The following is a 20,085-nucleotide window of genomic DNA, read 5'->3' on the forward strand; positions in this document are numbered from 1 at the left end:
TGGATCGGCTCCCTGCTGAGGAAAGACTGAGGGAGCTGGGGCTCTTTAGCTTGGAGAAAACTGAGGGGTGACCTCATTCATGTTTATAAAGGTGTGAAAGACAGTGTGGGGAGGATGCAGCCAGGCTCTGCTCAGTGATGTCCAATGACAGGACAAGGGGCAATAGGTGCAAGCTGGAGCAGAGGAGGTTCCACATGAACATAAGGAAACACTTTTTCACTGTGAGGGTGACAGAGCCCTGGAGCATGCTGCCCAGAGATGTTGTGGAGTCTCCTTCTCTGGAGACATTCAAAACCCACCTGGATGTGTTCCTGTGTGACCTGCCTTAGGTGATTCTGCTCTGGCAAGGGTTGGACGGGATCATCTCTAGAGATCCCTTCCAAACCTTAACCTTCTGTGGGAAGGGAGCTGCTTGCCTTCAGCTCACGATCAGCTTACTGCTGGGGATGCCCCACCTGACATACCTCTGAGCCTTCACAGCAGGTGACTGTCATGAGGATGTGGTTGAAGTTGGTGCAGCTCCACCTCAGGACGTACATCCCTGCTTCATCTCCTTCCAGCCGCAGTTTGTGGATGGCGTATTCCGTGCTGCAAGAGTCAACATCAGGAAAACCAACCAATGAGCAGCTGCATCCAAAAGCTATCAGTAGCTGGAACCAAAATGTCTTAGCAGCAGCTTAGAAATATTTACATTGTTATTAAGATCTGAGCTCACTGCATGTATCACGCTCACAGTGAGCTGCAAAAGAGAGAGGGAAGAAAGTTGTTAAGCTCTTCACGTGCTTGACGGGGCAAATCCTACATCCACCACAGTGCCTGTGCCTATAAACTTCTCCGTTTTCTATATATTTCTATACATTAAAGGTAAAAGGAAGAGTCAAAAAGGTGGCTAGAAGGGAAAAGAATTGCTTTACCTATTTAAAAACCCACAAAGGCCTCCATCTAAGGACTCACAGGGTCAGGATAGATACAGCTCAACTTGGGTTCCCTAAAATACTTCCCTCAGATCAACTGACAGTGATTTTCATAGCTACTTTTTTTAGTGAAGTAAGCCTCAAAATACCTCAGCAGTGAGAAAACTCTGGGTTTAGAGATGACTAAGTGGATGTGGAGAGAATCAGTGATATTTTTTCCTTCTAATCATTAGAAGAAATAGATTGTTCACAACCTTTTGTTAATTAACAACCCTCCAAATGTTCATTTTTCCTCAGAGGTTTCAACCTGCAGTGCTATTGGAGGACTAAGTATTCCAGTGGAAGGATAAAAAAGCAAGCATTTCACTAACCAAATGGGTCCATGACATCCATTTTTGATGTTGTGCTCAATCAGTGGGGGAGCCACATCAGTGCAGAGGTAATGGTGGGCATCTGCTGTCAGCCTGAAGTAGCCATCAATCAGCGAGGCAAAGGACAGGGCCTCCTCGTGTGAGGACAGCTTTAGTTCCTACAACACAAAGGGGGTTTGGTCAAGAGCTCTTCACTTCCACCCAAACACCTCAGGAGTGTTCTCACATCCAGCAGTTCTGGCACACAGTGGTTAAGGAATTGTCCCACACACATTTAGGAAGCCAACACTGAGCATCATCTGTCCTCCTCGCTCATAATTGGTGAGGAACTTCCATTCTCCAGCTTGACTTACATTCTGCTGTAACCCTACATAGAATGGTTTGGGTTGGAAGGGACCTCCAAAGGTCATCTAGTCCATCCCCCCGCAGTGAGCAGGGACATGGGGTCTTTAAGTCAGTATCCTTGTGGCAGCCTTTGGAAAGCACCAGAAATTCAGGACTGGAGCTTTCATGTTGGGATTCGAAGCCCAGGGCACTCTGTAGCTCCCTTCCAACTTCTAACAGCTGGCAGCCCCCAGCAAGAAGAATCACTTAAGACACTAAAAGTGGGTATCTATAAACCAACTCTCCTCTCCTCCCAGGTCTTCTCTGCATTTCTCTCCTCTCCCTCCGCCATCCTTACTGAGCTCCTCCTCCTGGGTGTTCCTTTTAGCTATCCAAGCTGTAGAGAGGAAGCCATGGGTTGAGAAGCACATTAAGGAGGCCACCAGGCACTAGTGGTCCAGAGTATTAAGACTATAAAAACATCTGTGCTCACCAACTTGTAGCTCTTCTAACTTGCAACTTTGCGTCTGCACAGTGCCGAGGACATATTCCACTGTTATTTAAGTTAGGAAATGTTCCTCAAGGGACTTGTCACCTGTTGCCCAACAGCACCATGTCATCACAGCTTCCCATGGCAGGAAAACCTACCTAAGGTTTGGTTCTTACCATCCTTTTGTTGTCCTGCTTGTTAATGCTAACTGTAGACTCCTTGATGACAATGTGGGTGATTTCAGGAAAATAGGAAAAATTGTTCCACAGGTCTCGAGTTTTATGTTTTTCTTCCTCTTTTTTGGTTTTGCCATCAGATTTCTTCTTCTTCTCTTTCTCTGTCTGTACAGACTGCAAACAGAGTTTGGATAAAGGCATACTCATAAAACCAGACTATTTTTAGCACTAAAATAAAAAAAACATCCATGCCAAATCAATCCACCAAATTTTTTGCACCAAATTATCAAGTCCTTTACGTGTTCAGTGTATCAAGGCAACCTGATCTAGTAGAAGGTGTCCCTGCCCATGGCAGAGGCTTTGGAACTAGATGATCCTTAAGGTCCCTTCCAACCTTGACAATTCTGTGATTCTGTATTGCAGGGATTACCCCAGTCAAAAAACTGTCCATAAGGCAGTCTTCAGGAGGATCAAAGAACCCAGCTGGGCATCTCACCTCTCCCTTGGTATGTTAAAACTATTTTGGTATCAGTAACTTCTAAATTCTATACTTGAAATATTCTGTTAGAGCTCAGCCCAAACTCAGGAGCCACATTCTTCTTGCATTGCATGCTTGAGCTGCAGATGAAGTTCTGCAGGTGGGCCACAATGAAGCAGAACATCTTCCAGCTCAAAAACTATTACTAAATACTTAAAAACCACAAAATGTTCAGGCTGTGCAAAGCATCCTGCTCGTCACAGAAAGGTTTGCACCATGATGGAAGTCTTTGGGTTGGACATTTAAATAAATATCATCTCCAAATCAGCAGAAACAAGAGCCCTGCAAGACATACTGCACTTGTGGCAAGCTCTTCTGCTGAAGTATCAGTTCTGCCTTCTCTCCTCCCCATTAATATTATCATTACAAACAGGAATTCTCCATCAGGGATAGAGATAATTAGGTTACATCTAAATGGAGTGAAGCATAATAGTTTCTATGCTCCAAAAGTTGGCTATCAGCAGGGTTCTCTTCACTGTGGGGAAGTGAGGCAAGCAAAAAGAGGTCTATTTGTTACATGTTTTATGTGGAGAAAAGATGTAGAACCACATGGAATAGAAAGGGCTGGAAGGGACCTCTGGAGATCATCCAGTTCAACCTCCCTGCTAAAGCAGGGGCACCCACAGCAGCTTGCCCAGCATCACAGTGGCCAGGTGGGTGTGGAATCTCTCTAGAGAAGGAGACTCCACAAGCATTCTGGGCAGCCTACTCCAGTGCTCCATCACTCTTAAATCAAAGAAGTTCCTCCTCCTGTTTAGATGGAACTTATGTTCACCTTTATGTCCACTGTCCCTTGTCCTGCCACTGAGCAACACTGAAAACAGACTGGCCCCATCCTCCTAGCACCCACTCTTGAAGTATTTATAAGCATAAATTCCTTCAATTATTTCAGTGGTTGCACTCCAGCCAGCCATGCTGTTGCTACCCAGAAGCACATAAGCAAACTTGCAGTGATAGGTCAAGGACCAATGGTTTGAAACTGGAGCAGGGGAGATTTAAATTGGATATCAGGAGGGAGTTCTACACAATGAGGGTGGTGAAACACTGGAACAGGTTGCCCAGGGATGTGGTTGAGGCCCCATCCCTGGAGGCATTCAAGGTCAAACTTAATGGGGCCCTGAGCAACCTGATGAAGTTGGAGGTGTCCCTGCTGACTGCAGGGGGGTTGGACAAGATGACCTTTGAGGGTTCCTTCCAACCCAATGCAATCTGTGAATGTAGTCTGGAAAGCTACACTCTCAAATAAACATTCATGCTCTCGCTCACATTTTGCCAGCACGCCCCAGCAGCAGAAGCACTCAAAAGCCCTTCAAACCTCAAGCATATTTAACATTCATGTGCCCACAGTGACCTCAAGTAGCAGCACTGAAATAAGGAACAACAGAGAACATCATCAAATGAGAGAATCTTCCAACAAAAAGCTGCTCTGCAGTGTTTTGAAGACCACATCCACGTTTTAACAGATATGTTCCCAAAGCAATCATTGAATTACAGAATCACAGAATGGTCTGGGTTGGAAGGGACCTCCAAAGGCCATCCAGTCCAACCCCCCCTGCAGTAAGCAGGGATATCCTCAACTAGACCAGGTTGCCCAGAGCCCTGTTGAGCCTGACCTTGAAAATCTCCAGGGATGGGGCCTCAACTACCTCCCTGGGCAACCTGTTCCAGTGTTCCACCACCCTCATAGTAAAGAATTTGTTCCTAACATCTAATCTAGATCTACTCTTCTCTAGTTTGAAGCCACTATCCCTTGTGCTATCACTGCAGGCCTTTGTAAACAGTCTCTCTCCAGCCTTCTTGTAGGCCCCCTGCAGGTACTGGCAGGCTGCTCTTAGGTGTCCCTGGAGCCTTCTCTCCTCCAGGCTGAACAACTGCAGCTCCCTCAGCCTGTCCTCATAGCAGAGGTACTCCAACTCCCTGAGCATTTTTGTGGCCCTCCTCTGGACCATCTCCATATTGAAAGCTCCAGACCTGTACACAGTACTCCAGCTGAGGTCTCACCAGAGCAAAGTGGTGGAATCACGTCTCTGGATCTGCTGGCAACACATCTTTTGATGCAGCCCAGGATGTGAGTTGCCTTCTGGGCTGCAAGCTCACACTGCCTGCTCATGTCCAGCTGCTCGTCCATCAGCACCCCTAAGCCCTTTCCCACAGGGCTGCTTTCTCTCCCCTCACCCCTGTCTCTCCCTGGGCACTTACACTTGGCTTGAGCCTCCACTGGATGCCGTTGTTGCCGGTGACAATGACCTCGTAGAGCGGGAGGCTCTCGCTGTCTCCGCAGCCACATCCATTGATTTCATTCTCCGAGGAGATCCGCAGAAACAAAGTCTCAAAGATTTCAGCTCCATAACATTTAGTCAAGGTCTCCATGGTTGATAAGTATTTGACTTTGAGGTCACGTGGGGACACGTTACCTTCACAGATGGTCTTGTTGTTAAACTCTTTAAGGAAATGCTTGAAAACGTTGTTGATGCGAATCCTGGTCAAGAAGTTCCTCTGCCTGATGGTCTTGTTCAAAGTTTCAGGAATATAATGCTTGTAACTAGAAGGAAAAACAACACCACAAGTTTTTAGCCTAGAAAAGAGAAGACTCCAGAGGGACCTTACAGCTGCCTTCCAGTACCTGAGGGGATCGATCATACAGGAAGGCTGGGGAAGGACTTTTCATAAGGGTGTCTAGCCATAGGACACAGGGGAATGGGTTGAAGCTGAGGAAAAGCAGGTTTAGACTGGATCTGAGGAAGAAATTCTTCAGTACAAGGGTGGTGAGACACTGGAACAGGTTGCCCAGGGAGGTTGTGGATACCCCCTCCCTGGAGGTGTTTAAGGCCAGGCTGAATGAGGTCTTGAGCAACCAAATCCAGTTGAGAGGTGTCCCAGCCCATGGCAGAGGGGTTGGAGTAGATGACCTCTAAGGTCTACTTCCAACCTAAGATGTTCTATGGTGAATCTATGACTATTTACAAAGGCTTGTAGCAATAGGACCAGGGACAATGGTTTGAAACTAGAGCAGGGGAGATTTGGATTAGACATTAGGAAGATGTTCTTTACTATGGAACACTGGAACAGGTTGCCAAGGGAGGTGGTAGATGCCTCTTCTTGGAGATATTCAAGGTCAGGCTTGATATGGCCCTGAGCAACCTGATCTAGTTGGGGATGTCCCTGCTCCCTGCAGTGTGATTGGACTAGACCTTGAAAGGCCCCTTCCAACCCAATGCATTCCATAATTCTATGACACTGCTGTCTCCTGCTCTTCTTAACTCTTTAAAATATACTTTGAAAGTCATTCACAGAGAACAAGATGCAGTAAACCACTGCACAGTTGCTGCTTTGAGGATTTGAAGGGAGCGTTGGAGAGGGATGGAGTGACAGGATGAGTGATGGTTTCAAACTGGAAGAAGCTCAATTTAGATTAGACCTCAGGAAGAAATTCTTCTCCATGAGGGTGTTGAAGCACTGGAACAGGTTGCCCTGAGAAGCTCTGGAGGCTCCAAACATGGAAGTGATTCAAGCCAGAACACATGGGGCCTTGATGCAAGCTGGTCTGGTAGAAGGTGTCCCTGCCTGTGGCAGAGGGGTTGGAACTAGATGATCTTTAAGGTCTCTTCCAACCCACACCAGTCCGTGATTAACAGCCAATAACCTTTTCAAAAGCTTTCAAAAGCTGGATACAGCCCATTCAAACCAGTAACTGAATTTATTCTAAGAGCTTTCTCCTTAGGTTGCCACCTAGCAACACAGACATTTCTGAACCTGAACACAGAACCCAGCAGGTTACTGGGTACCCAACACATCAATCTGCTGATGGCACCAGCTCGAAGATTACAAATACCCTCCAAGTAAGAAAAAAAAAAAAATCCAGGTTTTCTAATAGAAAATTGACCAACTGAGGAAGATCCCCTCAGCAACACTAGTGTTGGAGCTTCTAACTCCTTTACAGACTCTGGAAGGTGAAAATGCTTGAAGTCCCATCTGGAAGAGAAACCCAGCAGACACAAGAGTGAGGAAGAAGTTATCCCAGCTCACCTGATCTCTTTGGACAGCTCTGGAAGCTTCACCTTTTTCTTCATGGCACAGTGAGAGATGGCAAGGACAGCCATCCCCAGACACTCGTTCTCGATTTCATGGACCTCTTGATCGTTTCTGGGATCACGGATCGGTGCCAGGCCTTTCACTAAGTCATACTGACCCTGCAGAGGAGACAAAACCAGAAAGCTGCCAGGTGTAGTCTTCATAATAGTTTATCTCTGAGCAGGCAACATGTCACAAGATCACAGGCTCTCCTCAAGCAAGAGGAGGCACCCAACGCTGAAAGCAGGACAGGAAGGGGTAGGGGAAGGAGGGAAGAGCCATGCAGCGAAACAGAAAGATGGGCAAGCACTGGGTGCCCTGCAAAGCCTGCCTGGTAGGAAGAAACCAACATTTGTGCCTGTCTAATGTCCTTTAAAATGATCTGTGGAGCAGATGGAATTGCCACACAGATCATCACAGCACATTCATCCCACAGTAGTCCAGTGTTGTGGCTTTCACCAAGAACATCTCCAGACATCTACACAGAGCACCTGCACTGCTGAGACAACTCCAAAAACCCTGTCCCCCGCTTTGGTAAATCAGTCCACCACAGGAAGTTCAATAAGGACAAGTGTAGAGTCCTTCCCCTGGGGAGGAATACCACCAGGCACCACTACAGACTAGGGGTCATCCTGCTGGAAAGCAACTCCATGGAGAAAGACCTTGGAGTCCTGGTGGACAGCAAGTGATCCAAGTTAGCAATATGCCCTTGTGGTCAAGAGGGCCAATGGCATCCTGGGGTGCATCAAGAAAAGTGTGTCCAGCAGGCCTAGGGAGGTTCTCCTCCCCCTCTACTCTGCCCTGGTGAGACCACACACCTGGAGTACTGTATCCAGTTCTGGGCTCTCCAGTTTAAGAAAGACAGGGATCTGCTAGAGAGAGTCAAAGAGAGAGTATGAGGATAATCTGGGGACTTGAACGTCTCTGCTATGGAGAAAGACTGAGAGCCCTGGGGCTGTTTAGCCTGGAGAAGAGAAGGCTGAGAAGGGACCTTATCAATGTCTATAAATATCTGAGGGGTGGGTGTCAAGATGAAGGTGCCAGGCTCTTTTTGGTGCCCAGTGATAGGAAAAGGAACAATGGGTACAAGCTGGAGCCCAGGAGGTTCCACCTGAACAGGAGGAGAAATTTCCTTTTTTTGGTAACTAACTAAAGAAAGCAGCCCCCATCTCCTCTTCGAGCACCATTATGATTTACGTTTTTTCCTGGTATACAGCAGATACTTTCTGCCTCTGCTTTATCTCTGCCCTTCATCACCTGGTGTTTCTTTGAACCTCATGCACTCAGTCTCAGCCACATCTCAAAACCAAGATGACAAACTCTGTGGCAGCCACCTTGCCCTGGGACAGTCTGACAAATATTTAGTTACCAAAGAGCAAAGACCTTTCAGTTTGTGTCTTTTATTACTTCAGAGTGCCAGTGATAGCATGGAAATGCACCAGAGAGCTGTAGCTAACCTGATTTTTTTGTTGTTGTGGTGTCACAACACAACAAGGATTCTCTGGAACAGCTTCATGCTCTCTGAAGGACACAATCACATCTCAAAGTCTAAGAATTCTGCTTTGTTTTAATCTCCAGTGCGTTTAATCTGCTCATTTCACAAGCCTCCATCAACTTCAACCTTCCCTTTTCTTTGGTTAAACCAGTTTCTGGTTTGCAAAATCCATTTGTGTACATACAAAATGTTTAGACAGGAGCAGAAGCTTTCTAAAACATGGATTCTCCTTACTTGCCACATCCAACCTCCAACAAGTGGAAGGCACAATAGAAGGAAAGAAAAACTGCCACACAGTAAAATGAAAGTCATTAAAAGGACACCACACTGTCAGCTTTAACACTGCTACTGCTCCCCTAGAGGACTAGAGATGACAAAGTTATCAGCAATGTTTTGCAAGGGAAAAGCTGAGCACTGATATCCTTAAATAGTTGATACTAAAAGAAATTATGCTTTAAAAACACAACCCTTCTTGTGCTGTGAGATCTAAAGTTGCTGCCTATAGGAAGATTGTTCTTCATTTAGCAAATTCTCTTCTCTCCACCACGCAGAAGCACGAAGAAAACACTTATCAATACCAACAGGTGAGGTTACAGAAGTAACCTTAGAAGTACTAAAACAGGTCTTTAAAGCAGCTTCTGCTGGATCAAATCTTTTTTTTTGTGACTGAGATAACTGCCAGCATCCTCTTACCTGTGCAAAGATGTATTCTAAAGAGCTTGCATCAAGTATTGGGGTTCCTTCTGGGACTGTCTTCTTCTCAGAAGAAGTCTTTGCCTTCTTTGGAGAATGCCTCCACACTGAGGGCTCACTTTCATTAGTCCCATGCCAGTTTGTGAAGTAGAATCTTGCAAGAAACAAGGAACAAACCACGTACATTAGAGCAGTATTTTAAAAATCAACAGTTAGAAGCCAAAATCCATGCAGAAGAACAAAGAATTCTGTACCAAGATGAGCTTTCTGTGCTGTGTTTCTGTCCATCCTCTTTTTGTTAAGTCCCCTAAAAGCATATATCTGAATCATGAGTCGAAACACCACCATGCATGCCAAGAACTCCTGCCAAGTACTGCAAGATACTGCAGATCTCCTTTAGCTGAAGCATAAGAATGAGAGCAAAGCAAATCCTTCTGCCTTCAGGAAATGACTTTGTTTCCCTATGCTCCTTGCTAAGTTGGGTGATAATTAGTAACTCCAGTTCCTTTGGTGTTTCCTGAAAGTAACTATGGGCCAATTATTCAGTATTGTTTGTAATGAAGAGGAAAATTTGCTCCTTTCCCTAAGAAACTGCACCGATTCTGACACCACTTGTAACTGACAATAAAAACTGGAGGAATCATACAAATAAAGATGGGGAGTATCTGCCTTGAGAAGACTGATGGACCTGTGCTAATGGAGGGACAGATGAGGACTATCTCACCCTCACAAACAGAAATGGGAGCACAAGTTTGCCAATTCAAAAGTCCTGCAGATGAGCTGGAAAGGAGACTGCTGATCCTAAGTTTCAGGAGCATGACACAAGCCTTCTTTACATCACTTTAGCCCAGGGCAGGCACCTGGGGCATGGGTGAGAGCCATGGGGATGATCTGGGGAGTCAGGGATCACCCTGGGAAGGGAGCAGTTTTTCACTCCACCCAGTCACCTGGTCAAGGGCTGGTGCATATTAAGAAGAGCAGCAGGTTGAGGGAGGTTCTCCTCCAACTCAATTCTGTCTTAGTCAGGCTATATCCATAGTACTGGGTACAGTTCTGGCCTCCCCAGTTCAAGAGAGACAGGGAACTACTGGAGAGAGTCCAGTGGAAGCTACAAAGATGTTGAGGGGCCTGGAGCATCTCTGTGGAGAGGAAAGGCTGAGAGCCCTGGGGCTGTTGAGCCTGGAGGAGAGCAGCCTGAGAGGGGAGCTGAGCAATGCTCAGCAAGAGCTGAAGGACCTGTGGGGCGCAAGCACAGTGGGGACAGACTCAGTGAGCCAGCATAAGTGAAGCCCAGTGACAGGACAAGGGGCAATGGGCACAAACTGGAACCTAGGAGGTTCTATCTGAACAGGAGGAGAAATTTCTTTGATGTGAGGGTGCTGGAGCAGGCTGCCCAGAGAGGCTGTGGAGAGATTCCAGACTCGCCTGGACATTGTGATCCTACGCAACCTGAGGTTCTCCAGAGATCCCTTTCAACCACCACCATGCTGGGATTCTGTGAAATGCTGGTGGAGAACCTGCTGCTCTCTTTCACCCACAGCAGCTCTGATAATCCTTCTTTCCAGTTTCTAGAAATGTATGTGTGGGGTCCATACCACGAAAGACAGCTACCTCCAGCTTCAAATCTAGCTATGGAACAGTTAAACTTCTCCTCCTCCCCCAACTGGTGTGCCAACTACTCCAGGATGTTACAAAATACTGTGGTTCCTTATGTTGCAGACTTTTTTTTACCTTGAGGCAAGAGAAAGAAATACTGGATTGGTTAAAAAGTCTCTAGTGAAAAGCAAGTCCTTGTAAAATACCACCAAGAATACAGCAGCTGGCATAGATCTGATGGGGAAAGAGGAGGACACAAATTCCATACAAGCAGAAACCAAATCTAAAGCTTTCAGCAGTGGGAGAAAAAAAAATCAAACATCTAAAAAGCATTTGAAACTCCTCAGTCACATTTTTTTAGACATATAATAGCCATTTGATGAAATCAAACCTACCAGTGGGATGAAATTTCAGACATAAGGTTGGCCACATAAAAACGATTCAGTCTCTAAATGATATGTCCAGCTTAATACACTGCACCATTAAATAAGCCCAGAGAATTTTTCTTTTTCAATAGTAATTCTGCCTCTCTGCAGAGCTCAGAATAAACAATATGGATTTAGAGTAGGAGTTTCACAATCCTGTGTTGCTGGTAATTTGCCAGTGCTCTGCCCTGCTCTTGGTTCTGCTGCCTAAGCCAAGACACACAGTGGATCAGAAACAAAAGAAAGGAAAATACCACTTCCCAAATACACTGCAGCATCCCTAGGGAGATGGGAATCTGTACATTTTAGGGCTTAGCTCATGCAGGTTCTCCTCAAATGCAGATGGAATTACTGTAAACACAGATTGTTGGCCCAAAATGTGCCAATTTCATGCATGGAGCACATGTGACAAAAGAAGCCAACTTCAAAGCCCAACTCAAAAGCCAAAAAAAACCCAAACCAGCAGAAATATAAATCTGGAAAGCTGGACATTTCCCATAGCTTCCTTCAACAAGGGAGACTGCACAGGGAGCAGTGCTGAGGAGAAGGACTTGAGGTGATGGTTGATGAGAACTTCAACATAGGCCAGTGCTCCCAGCCCAGCCCCAGACATGTCCTGAGCTGATCCCCAGCAATGTAGACAGTGGGGGCAGGGAGGGGATTCTGCCCCTCTGCTCTGCTCTGCTCTGCTGAGACCCCACCTGCAGTGCTGGGGCCAGCCCTGGAGTCCTCAGCACAGCAGTGGGGCTAGAGGAGGCCACAGTAATGATGGGAGGGCTTCCAGCCCTCTGCTGTGAGACCAGGCTGAGAGCTGGGGTTGTTCAGCCTGGAGAAGACTCTGGGGAGACCCTGGAGCAGTCTTCCGCTATTTTCTGAGTGGGGCTACAGGAGAGCTGGAAAGTGACTTTTTACAAAGGCATGAAGTGACAGGATGAGGGGTGATGGTTTAAACTGGAAAAAGCTCAATTTAGATGAGACATGAGGAAGAAATTCTTCCCCAGGAGGGTGGGGAGGCACTGGAAGAGGATGCCCAGAGATGCTGTAGAGGCCCCCAGTCTGGTAGTGTTCAAAGCCAGGCTAGACAGGGCCTTGATAAACCTGGTCTAGTGGAAGATGTCCCTGCAATGGCAGGGGGTTGAAACCAGATGACCTTTAAGGTTGCTTCCTACCCAACCCAGTTTATGATTCTATGATAAAATGGTAAAACAGAGAGGATTCCAGAAAATGAAGTCCCATGTAGATTAATCTTCTATCTTTAATCTTTATTAATCTAGACTGAACTTTGCTTTCTGGGATATTCTCTGTTACCTGCATGGTGCTAGCCACCACACAGGTTAGATGCAAGAGGGCTGAGAGAGCTCCTGGAGAGAGCTCCCATCATTCACCCAAAGGAGTATATCAACCCAAACATATAAATATACCAAAATCAAACAAAATGGAAACTATTTTTTAAGCACTGAGATAAAATCAGCATTCTACTTTTAACAGGAGGATTAATTCCCACAATTCCATCTTTAAAACATCACCTTTTGATGTGAGAGAAACACAGCACAGCAGGGAATTTCAGTACCAGGGCAAACCCACCCATAATTCACACTCTGCCAAGACATTTTGTTATTATCCAGCCTATGGTTCATCTGCTTGACCTCTTCAAGCAAGAAAGGGCCTTTAATGCTCTGTGAGAGGCCATTTGAGTCCTCAGGCCTTCTTTTAGAGAGTGACTCAATTCCATTATTGTCTGCTGCTTATCTGCCAAACTTAATCACAGCTGTTTAAAGCTGACATGAGCTGAGGTTAAGTCATTAATACCAGTAATAAATTGTGTTAAAGAAAACATGAAAAACTATAATATCCTCTTCCTCTTCTAAAATAGGTTATCACTGTTATAATCACTTGAAAAGCAAAGATGGCTTTGTTGACTGTCAGTATTTTTTTCCCTCCTGACAGTTCATCCAACAACAACAATTCCAGCCTGGCAATAATCAGAACTGAAACACCTTGCACTTCGAAGATCTAATTTCTCATTTTCATAGAATGGTTTGGGTTGGAAGGGATCTTCAAGATCATCTAGTTCCAACCCCCTGCCATGGGCAGGGACACCTTCCACTAGAGCAGGTTGCTCAAGGCCCAATCCAACCTGGTTGTGAACACCTCCAGGGAGGGGGCATCCACAACCTCCCTGGGCAACCTGTTCAGTGTCTCACCACCTGCACTGGAAAGAATTTCTTCCTAGTCTCCAGTCTAAATCTCCCCTCTTCCAGCTTCAATCCATTCCCTCTCATCCTATCACTACAAGCCCTTGTAAAAACTCCCTCCCCAGCTTTCTTGTAGGCTCCCTTCAGGTAAAAATTGGAAGAATTTGGGAACTGGTGTTTAGCTTGGAGACAGGAGGCTCTGGGGAAACCTTCTCGCTTGCCACAACTCCCTGAAAAGAGGTTGGACCCAGGTGGAAGTTGGTCTCTTCTCCCAGGGAACAAGCACTAGGACAAAAGGAAATGGCCTCAGGGGAGTTTTAGCTTGGACATGGGAAGCAACTTCTTCCCAAAAGGGTTCTCAAGGCCTAAAACTGCCCAGGGCAGTGATGGAGTGCCCATCTCTGAAGGGGTTTCATAGCCGTGGAGACGTGGTGCAGAGGGACATGGTTCAGTAGTGACCTGGTCTTGATGACCTTAAATGTCCCTTCCAACAAAAGCAATTCTGTGATCTATGAAGTCCTAAGAGGAGGACATCCTTCCTCCAGCTAGAGGATGTGAGTGCTCAGCAGCTGTCAGCGTTACTGCTTTCACTTCCCAGTGTGTGGGGGCTGGTGGATCCATTCAGCCCAAGAAATCTCACCAGGATATGTGCCCTCTTTTAAGAATGCCACCTCATGTTCAACCTGATGGTACATGACAGAGAAACAGATCCTGAAAACAACGGTTTCAGTTTCCTGAGGCTTCCTCCAGCCAAGAGCATGCCACCCACAGATTCCCTTCCAGTCCTTGAAGAGAATTTCAAAAGCAGTAGCATGTTGCTTTTGCTTTCAAGTTAATAGCAGAATTCCCACTGAGTTCAGGAGGAGAATAGCTCACTTTGAACACTTCCAAAGGAATGGAAACATGTAAAATAGTGACATAAGAGAGCCACATTTCTGGAGGCATTGTTTTCAATTAGCTTTTTGATTGTTCAGTCACCTACAGCTTTGTGGATTTTCAACTTCTGGGGCTTTTGTCAAAGTTAGGTAGCAAAGATGAAAGAAAATCAGGAAACATTTTAAAGTTTTCACTGCTAATCTCTTACCTGGGCTTCTTTTGGTTTTGCATTCCTGCCTCTTCAGTGAGTTGAGTGTTTAAAGTTAAGAGCACCTAGACATGGTTAAAGAATAATTTTTGACTTACCTCATTCGATAATGGAGCCTCAGGGATGTTTTCTCATCTATCTTGAAGACCTGGTTTGGTGCATACCAGAGTTTTTTGTTTTCATCGTAGAGTGCAAAGAGATTATGGCAGAGAGGAGATATGGCTGCCAGAGAAACAAAAACAGATCAAACACAAGGCAAGACACATGCATGAAGCAAATATCTGATCTAGCAACACTGACCAGAAAAAGAAACTGATCCTAGGATGAGTTTGGAACAAGCATGTAGGAAGTCATGGCTAAGTGGAACCGGAAATTAGGCATGGGCTCATTCCATTGATTTTATTGTATATCCAACAGTCAGATTCATAGAATCATGGAATGGGCTGAGTTGGAAGGGACCTTAAAGATCATCTAGTTCCAACCACCCTGCCATGGGCAGGGACACCTTACACTAGAGCAAGTTGCTCAAGCCCACATCCAACCTGGCCATGACCTCCCTGGGCAACCTGTTGCAGTGTCTCACCACTCTCAATGGAAAGAACTTCTTCCCAGTCTCCAGTCTAAATCTCCCCTAAATTTTCCCTTCAATCCATTCCCTCTCATCCTATCATTACAAGCCCTTGCAAAAAGCCTCTTCCCAGCTTTCTTGTAGGCTCCTTTCAGGTACTGGAAGGCTACCCTAAGGTCTCCCCAGAAAGAATCTCTGATAATTGAACGTTCTCATTTCAGCTACTTCTAACATTAAAAATGTCTGTGATTCTATGATTTTGCCAAATGTTTGAACTTCAGAGGAAAGTACTTTAAAATCTTCACTTAGAATCATAGAATCACAGAGTGGTTTGGGTTGGAAGGGACCTTCAAAGGTGATGTACTCCATCCCCTCTGCAGTCAGCAGGGACACTGGCAACTAGAGCAGGTTGTTCAGAGCTCCAACCAACCTGACCTGGAATGGTTCCAGGGATGGGGCTTCAATCACAGAAGTAAGTGTTTTAACAAAACCACTCAGCAACACCACACCTTTGAGCTCAGTTTTAGGTGCTTAATACACTTTTCTCCTTGAAAGAGAAGGGTTCAGTGAAATGCTGAAAATAGAAAAAGCACAATGTGTCATTTTACCACTCTTGCCCAATTCAGCTGAGGGTTTTCCAACAAAGAGCAGTCTTTGACTTGTGTGTCTAGGCTGACCTGCTTTAACCTTTGCATTTATATCACCCCAGAAGAGAACAAGCTACAGCACATCTACAGGGTTACCTTTCTTTGAATTCCTCCTTTCAGTTTCTTGTTTTTTGGGGAAAGCCCTGGTCAGGCAAGCAGCTATTGCAGCAGCACAGGTGAGGGGTTTAACTGCTGGAAAGCAACTCTCTGGAGAAGGACCCAGCAGTGCTGGTGTACACGAAGTTCAGCATGAGCCAGCAATGTGCTCTTGTGGCCAAGAAGACCAATGGGCTCCTGGGGTGAAGAAGAGTCTCCCTCTTGAAGGAGAGTCTCCATGAAGAAGAGTCTGGCCAGCAGGCTGAGGGAGGTACTCCTGCTCCTCAGCTCTGCCCTAGTGAGGCCACAGCTGGAGTACTGGGTCCTGCTCTGGGCTTCCCAATTGAAGAGAGACAAGGAACTACTTCATGCAAATCTCAAGACAGCTCCTCCCACCTTTTCTTCCACTTCAAGCAGTTTAAGAACTGCCCAAACAGACCCTTGGCAAAAATTTCCATCCTAGACTACAAGTTCTTTACCATGAGGGTAGTGGAACACTGGAACAGGTTGCCCAGGGAGGTAGTTGAGGCCCCATCCCTGGAGATATTCAAGGTGAGGCTCGACAGAGCTCTGAGCAACCTGATCTAAGTTGAGGATGTCCCTGCTGACTGCAGAGGGGGTTGGACTAGGGACCTTGAAGGTCCCTTCCAACCCAGACCGTTCTATGAATCTATGACTCTACATCGTATGCTTTTTTCTTCTACAAACGTGGGTGCAGCATTTTTCATGCTGTCAGGCCTTGCCAGAGGGAACTGAAATAACATGGCTATACTCACAACACCTCTGGGCAGCTCTGATGCACAGCTCTTCTGAAGTGAACTCGCCACTTGTGCAACAAATGGGAGTTTTATCTTGTAGGTAGAAAAGTATTTCCAGACCCTGGTGCTGAGCTTCCAGGTTTACTTCACTCTTCTTTGTGCTCCTCATCTTTGCACAGAAAGCCATGGCTTTGCAATCTTCTTTTACGTTTAGATACTGAAAAGTGGAGGGAAAAAAAGAGTTAAGGAAAACGTGGAGATGAGTTTGAATACCTGGCAGAACACACAGCCACTGCTTAATGAGGCTGCTGCACACTGTGATGAGCTAGGCACAGCACTTCTCAAAGCCTGCACACTGGGAACCTGATTATTCAAGATCAGTGCTGCTCATAAATGAAGGGGAAAGTGAAAAAAGAAACATCAGTGCTTATTCTGGCTGGTCACAGAACCACAGAATCACTGGTTTGAAAACATCTCTAAGATCACTGAGTCTAACCATTCTCCAACTCAACCAAGGCTGGTGCTAAACCACGTCCCTCAGCACCACATCTCTGCCTCTTGTAAACACCTCCTGGGTTGGGACTTCAACCACCTCCCTGGGCAGCCTAATCCAGTCTCTGAGAACCCTTGCAATGAAGAAGTTTCTTTTAATGTCCAACATAAATCCCCCCTGGTGTGACTTGAGGCCATTTCCTTATCCTATCACTTGTTCCTTGGGAGAAGAGAACAACCCCCACCTGCTCCAACTTAATTTCAGGGAGCTGTAAAGAGCCAGAAGGCCTGCTTTTCTCCAAGCTGAATGACCCCAATCCCTCAAGCTGCTCCTCACCAGACCCATTCTATTATCTTTGGTAACTCTGTTCCAAGTACTTCCTTTCTGTTCTGGTGGTTCTACAACTATTCTAGGTGGTTCCTCTTCTCACTGTAAAGCAGGAATAACTTTCACATCCTTAAGCACACCTAAGTGGCTGAAAAACAACACTTGAGGCTGGGTTATATAAACAGTTCAATTTCTACTTCCTTTAAAAAAATCAGCTTCTATTATTACAATCATCATAGCAGCTAAATATTTTTGACAGTTTTCTCCTCTCTCACCCTTTGTTTGTTCAGCTCCAGATACTTGAATGTGTCATGATGAAATGAGCTTTATTGGAGGGTTATTTGTTGTTACTACTTCTCTCTCTTTCTCCAAGAGGAAATAAAAGCACTAAGGAGGTTTGATGCAATAGCTTCCAGATGCCAAGAACAGCCCCAGCTCAAAAGAAAATACGTGTTGCGTTTTACACCCAGTGCCTCAAGAGGAAGAGTAGAAAGCAAACAGATGAACACACACTGAAGAATATTATGGGGTGTGTGTTCCATCACAGAATGGAAGGGACCTCTGGAGATCATATCCAATCCCCCTACCACAGCAGGTCACACAGAAACACTTCCAGGAGGGTTTGGAATGTCTCCAGAGACAGAGACTCCACCACCTCCCTGGGCAGCCTGCTCCCTTAAATTAATGAAGTGCCTAAGTGCCTCCTCATGTGTAGATGTAACTTCTTATGTTCAACTTTGTCGCTGTCAGCCCTTGCCCTGTCACTGGGCACCACTGAAAGATGACTGGTCCCATCCTCTTGATACCCACCCCAGAAATATTTGTGACCATTTACGAGACTCCACCCTCAGTCTTCTCTCTGCCGGAGTACAAAGCACCAACTCTATCAGCCTTTCCTTGTACGAGAGATGTTCCAGTCCCCTCAGCAGCTTTGCTTACCCTCTCCAGCCAAGTCTCTGTCCTTCCTGAACTGCAGAGCCCAGAACTGGACACAGCTCTCCAGATGTGACCTCACCAGGGCAGAGTAGAGGAGAAAGAGAGCCTCCCTCCATCTGCTGGCCACACTCTTCTTGATGCACCCCAGGATGCCATTGGCCTTCTTGGCCACAAGGTCACATTGCTGGCTCATGGCCATCCTCTTGTCCACCAGGACTCCCAGGTTCTTTACCCCAGAGCTGCTCTCCATCAGCTCAGCCCCCAACCTGTGGTGCTTCATGTTTTACTAAGCTTTAACTCCATTCATAACAACCCCCCCAAGCACCTGTTTCTGTAGTGTATGAAATTAATCCTCCCACTGCAACCCATCCAACCAACCCAAGCCTCGAGAGCCAGCACACCTGCATTTATGTAACTGGTTGATCCTCTATGGAGCTGAAACTGGTTATCTTCACACTCTCCAAGGGCAACTGGAGTCTACCTGGCAAAAAAAAAAAGAAAAAGAATGAAAATCATCAAGGATAGGCCTTGGTACAATCTGGGCCACAAAATACATGGTCAGGCTGATAAAATGTCACCTGCAAAGGGAAGATTTCCATTAAGGTAATTGAGATGTGGATCTAGCCTCAAAGACAGTCACAGCAAGCATCTAGCAGTCATCTTCTCATTTCTTTGGACTCTTCAGTGCATGGGCTGAGACAGCAACAAAATCCAGGGGGAAAGCCTTGGTTAATCATTAGGGTTTTCCCCTATTTTCAGAGATTTCCCTATTTTCAGAGATTTAACCATCAGCTGGATGTAGCACTCATTGCAGTTCTTAGCTGGGCCACCAAAGGAGCATTTTTCTCTTCACTTTACCTCCCCCCAGGCTTTTGAAATCACTTCCTATTTTTAACTCCATGTTGCCCTGGTCTCTATTGTTTCTTCCCCTGACAGACTGTCAGAGTTTTTTCTTTGTTTTATTCTTCTTTGCTCTGTGAAATGTGCAGAGCCTTGGGTGGACTTGGAATAAGGAAGCTACTGCGTCCAGCTCTGGAGCCCTCAATACAGGAAGGACATGGACCTGATGGAGCAGGTCCAGAGGAGGGCCACAAAAATGCTCAGGGGGTTGGAGCACCTCTGCAACAAGGACAGGCTGAGGGAGCTGGGGTTGTTGAGCCTGGAGAAGAGGAGGCTCTGGGGAGACCTAATAGTGACCTTCCAGTACCTGAAGGGGGCTACAGGAAGGCTGAAGAGAGACTGCAAAGGCCTGTGGGGATAGGATGAGGGGCAATGGCTTCAAACTACAGAAGAGTAGATTTAGACTGGATGTTAGGAAGAGCTTCTTTACACTGAGGGTGGTTGAGCACTGGAATAGGTTGCCCAGAGAGGTGGTTGAGGCCTCATCCCTGGAGATATCCAAGGCGAGGCTCGATAAGGCTCTGGGCAACCTGATCTGGTTGAGGATGTCCCTGCTGATTGCAGGGGGGTTGGACTAGATGACCTTGAGAAGTCCCTTCCAACCTAGGTGATTCTATGATCCTATGATTCTAAGTTGCTCCTCTCTCACTGGCATGGGAATGAGCCAGCCAGAAGGGGAAGGAGTCTCGATTTCTTGAGGAGAAGGATGTGAGACTCTGCTCAGCATCTCCAGAGAGACTCTCATGTTCTGGCACTGGCAGTCTCTCATTGCCCATCAGCCACAGCTTCAGGCTGTGAAGGGGAAACCATCCCACTCGCTTCTCCTGCAGCAGTCACTAATTGAGTGTGAGAGTAAACTAAACGGGACAAAACATGTCTGAACTAAACATAACAGCACTGCTGCTCTGGTAAACGTCCCTCATCACTCAGATATCTGAGGCTGAAAGACTCCTCTGTGTTCTCCAGCCCTCCTTTTTCTCTGCCAAAA

The 20,085-nt window shown here is 46.2% G+C and overlaps 1 protein-coding gene across 2 annotated transcripts in view; it reads right to left on the reverse strand.

The window, feature by feature from the left end:
• The window catches only part of JAK1 (Janus kinase 1), a 33,429-nt gene extending 16,774 nt beyond the window's left edge, over positions 1-16,655 (reverse strand). Inside the window, exons 1-8 of one of the 2 annotated variants that reach the window (XM_054384365.1) lie at positions 16,460-16,655; positions 14,471-14,594; positions 9,073-9,226; positions 6,840-7,003; positions 5,007-5,355; positions 2,276-2,449; positions 1,286-1,443; positions 465-588 (exon numbers count right to left, since the gene is read on the reverse strand). In XM_054384365.1, coding sequence (XP_054240340.1) covers positions 465-588; positions 1,286-1,443; positions 2,276-2,449; positions 5,007-5,355; positions 6,840-7,003; positions 9,073-9,226; positions 14,471-14,594; positions 16,460-16,628 — 1,416 coding nt within the window. In that variant the 5' untranslated portion in view covers positions 16,629-16,655. Of the gene's footprint in view, positions 1-460; positions 589-1,285; positions 1,444-2,275; positions 2,450-5,006; positions 5,356-6,839; positions 7,004-9,072; positions 9,227-14,470; positions 14,595-16,459 lie in introns of both variants that reach the window. The other variant, XM_054384366.1, reaches the window with a different exon arrangement.
• Positions 16,656-20,085: the final 3,430 nt, after the last annotated feature.

The sequence above is a fragment of the Indicator indicator genome, chromosome 10 (genome assembly GCF_027791375.1).
Source record: "Indicator indicator isolate 239-I01 chromosome 10, UM_Iind_1.1, whole genome shotgun sequence".
NCBI classification, from domain to species: Eukaryota; Metazoa; Chordata; class Aves; order Piciformes; family Indicatoridae; genus Indicator; species Indicator indicator.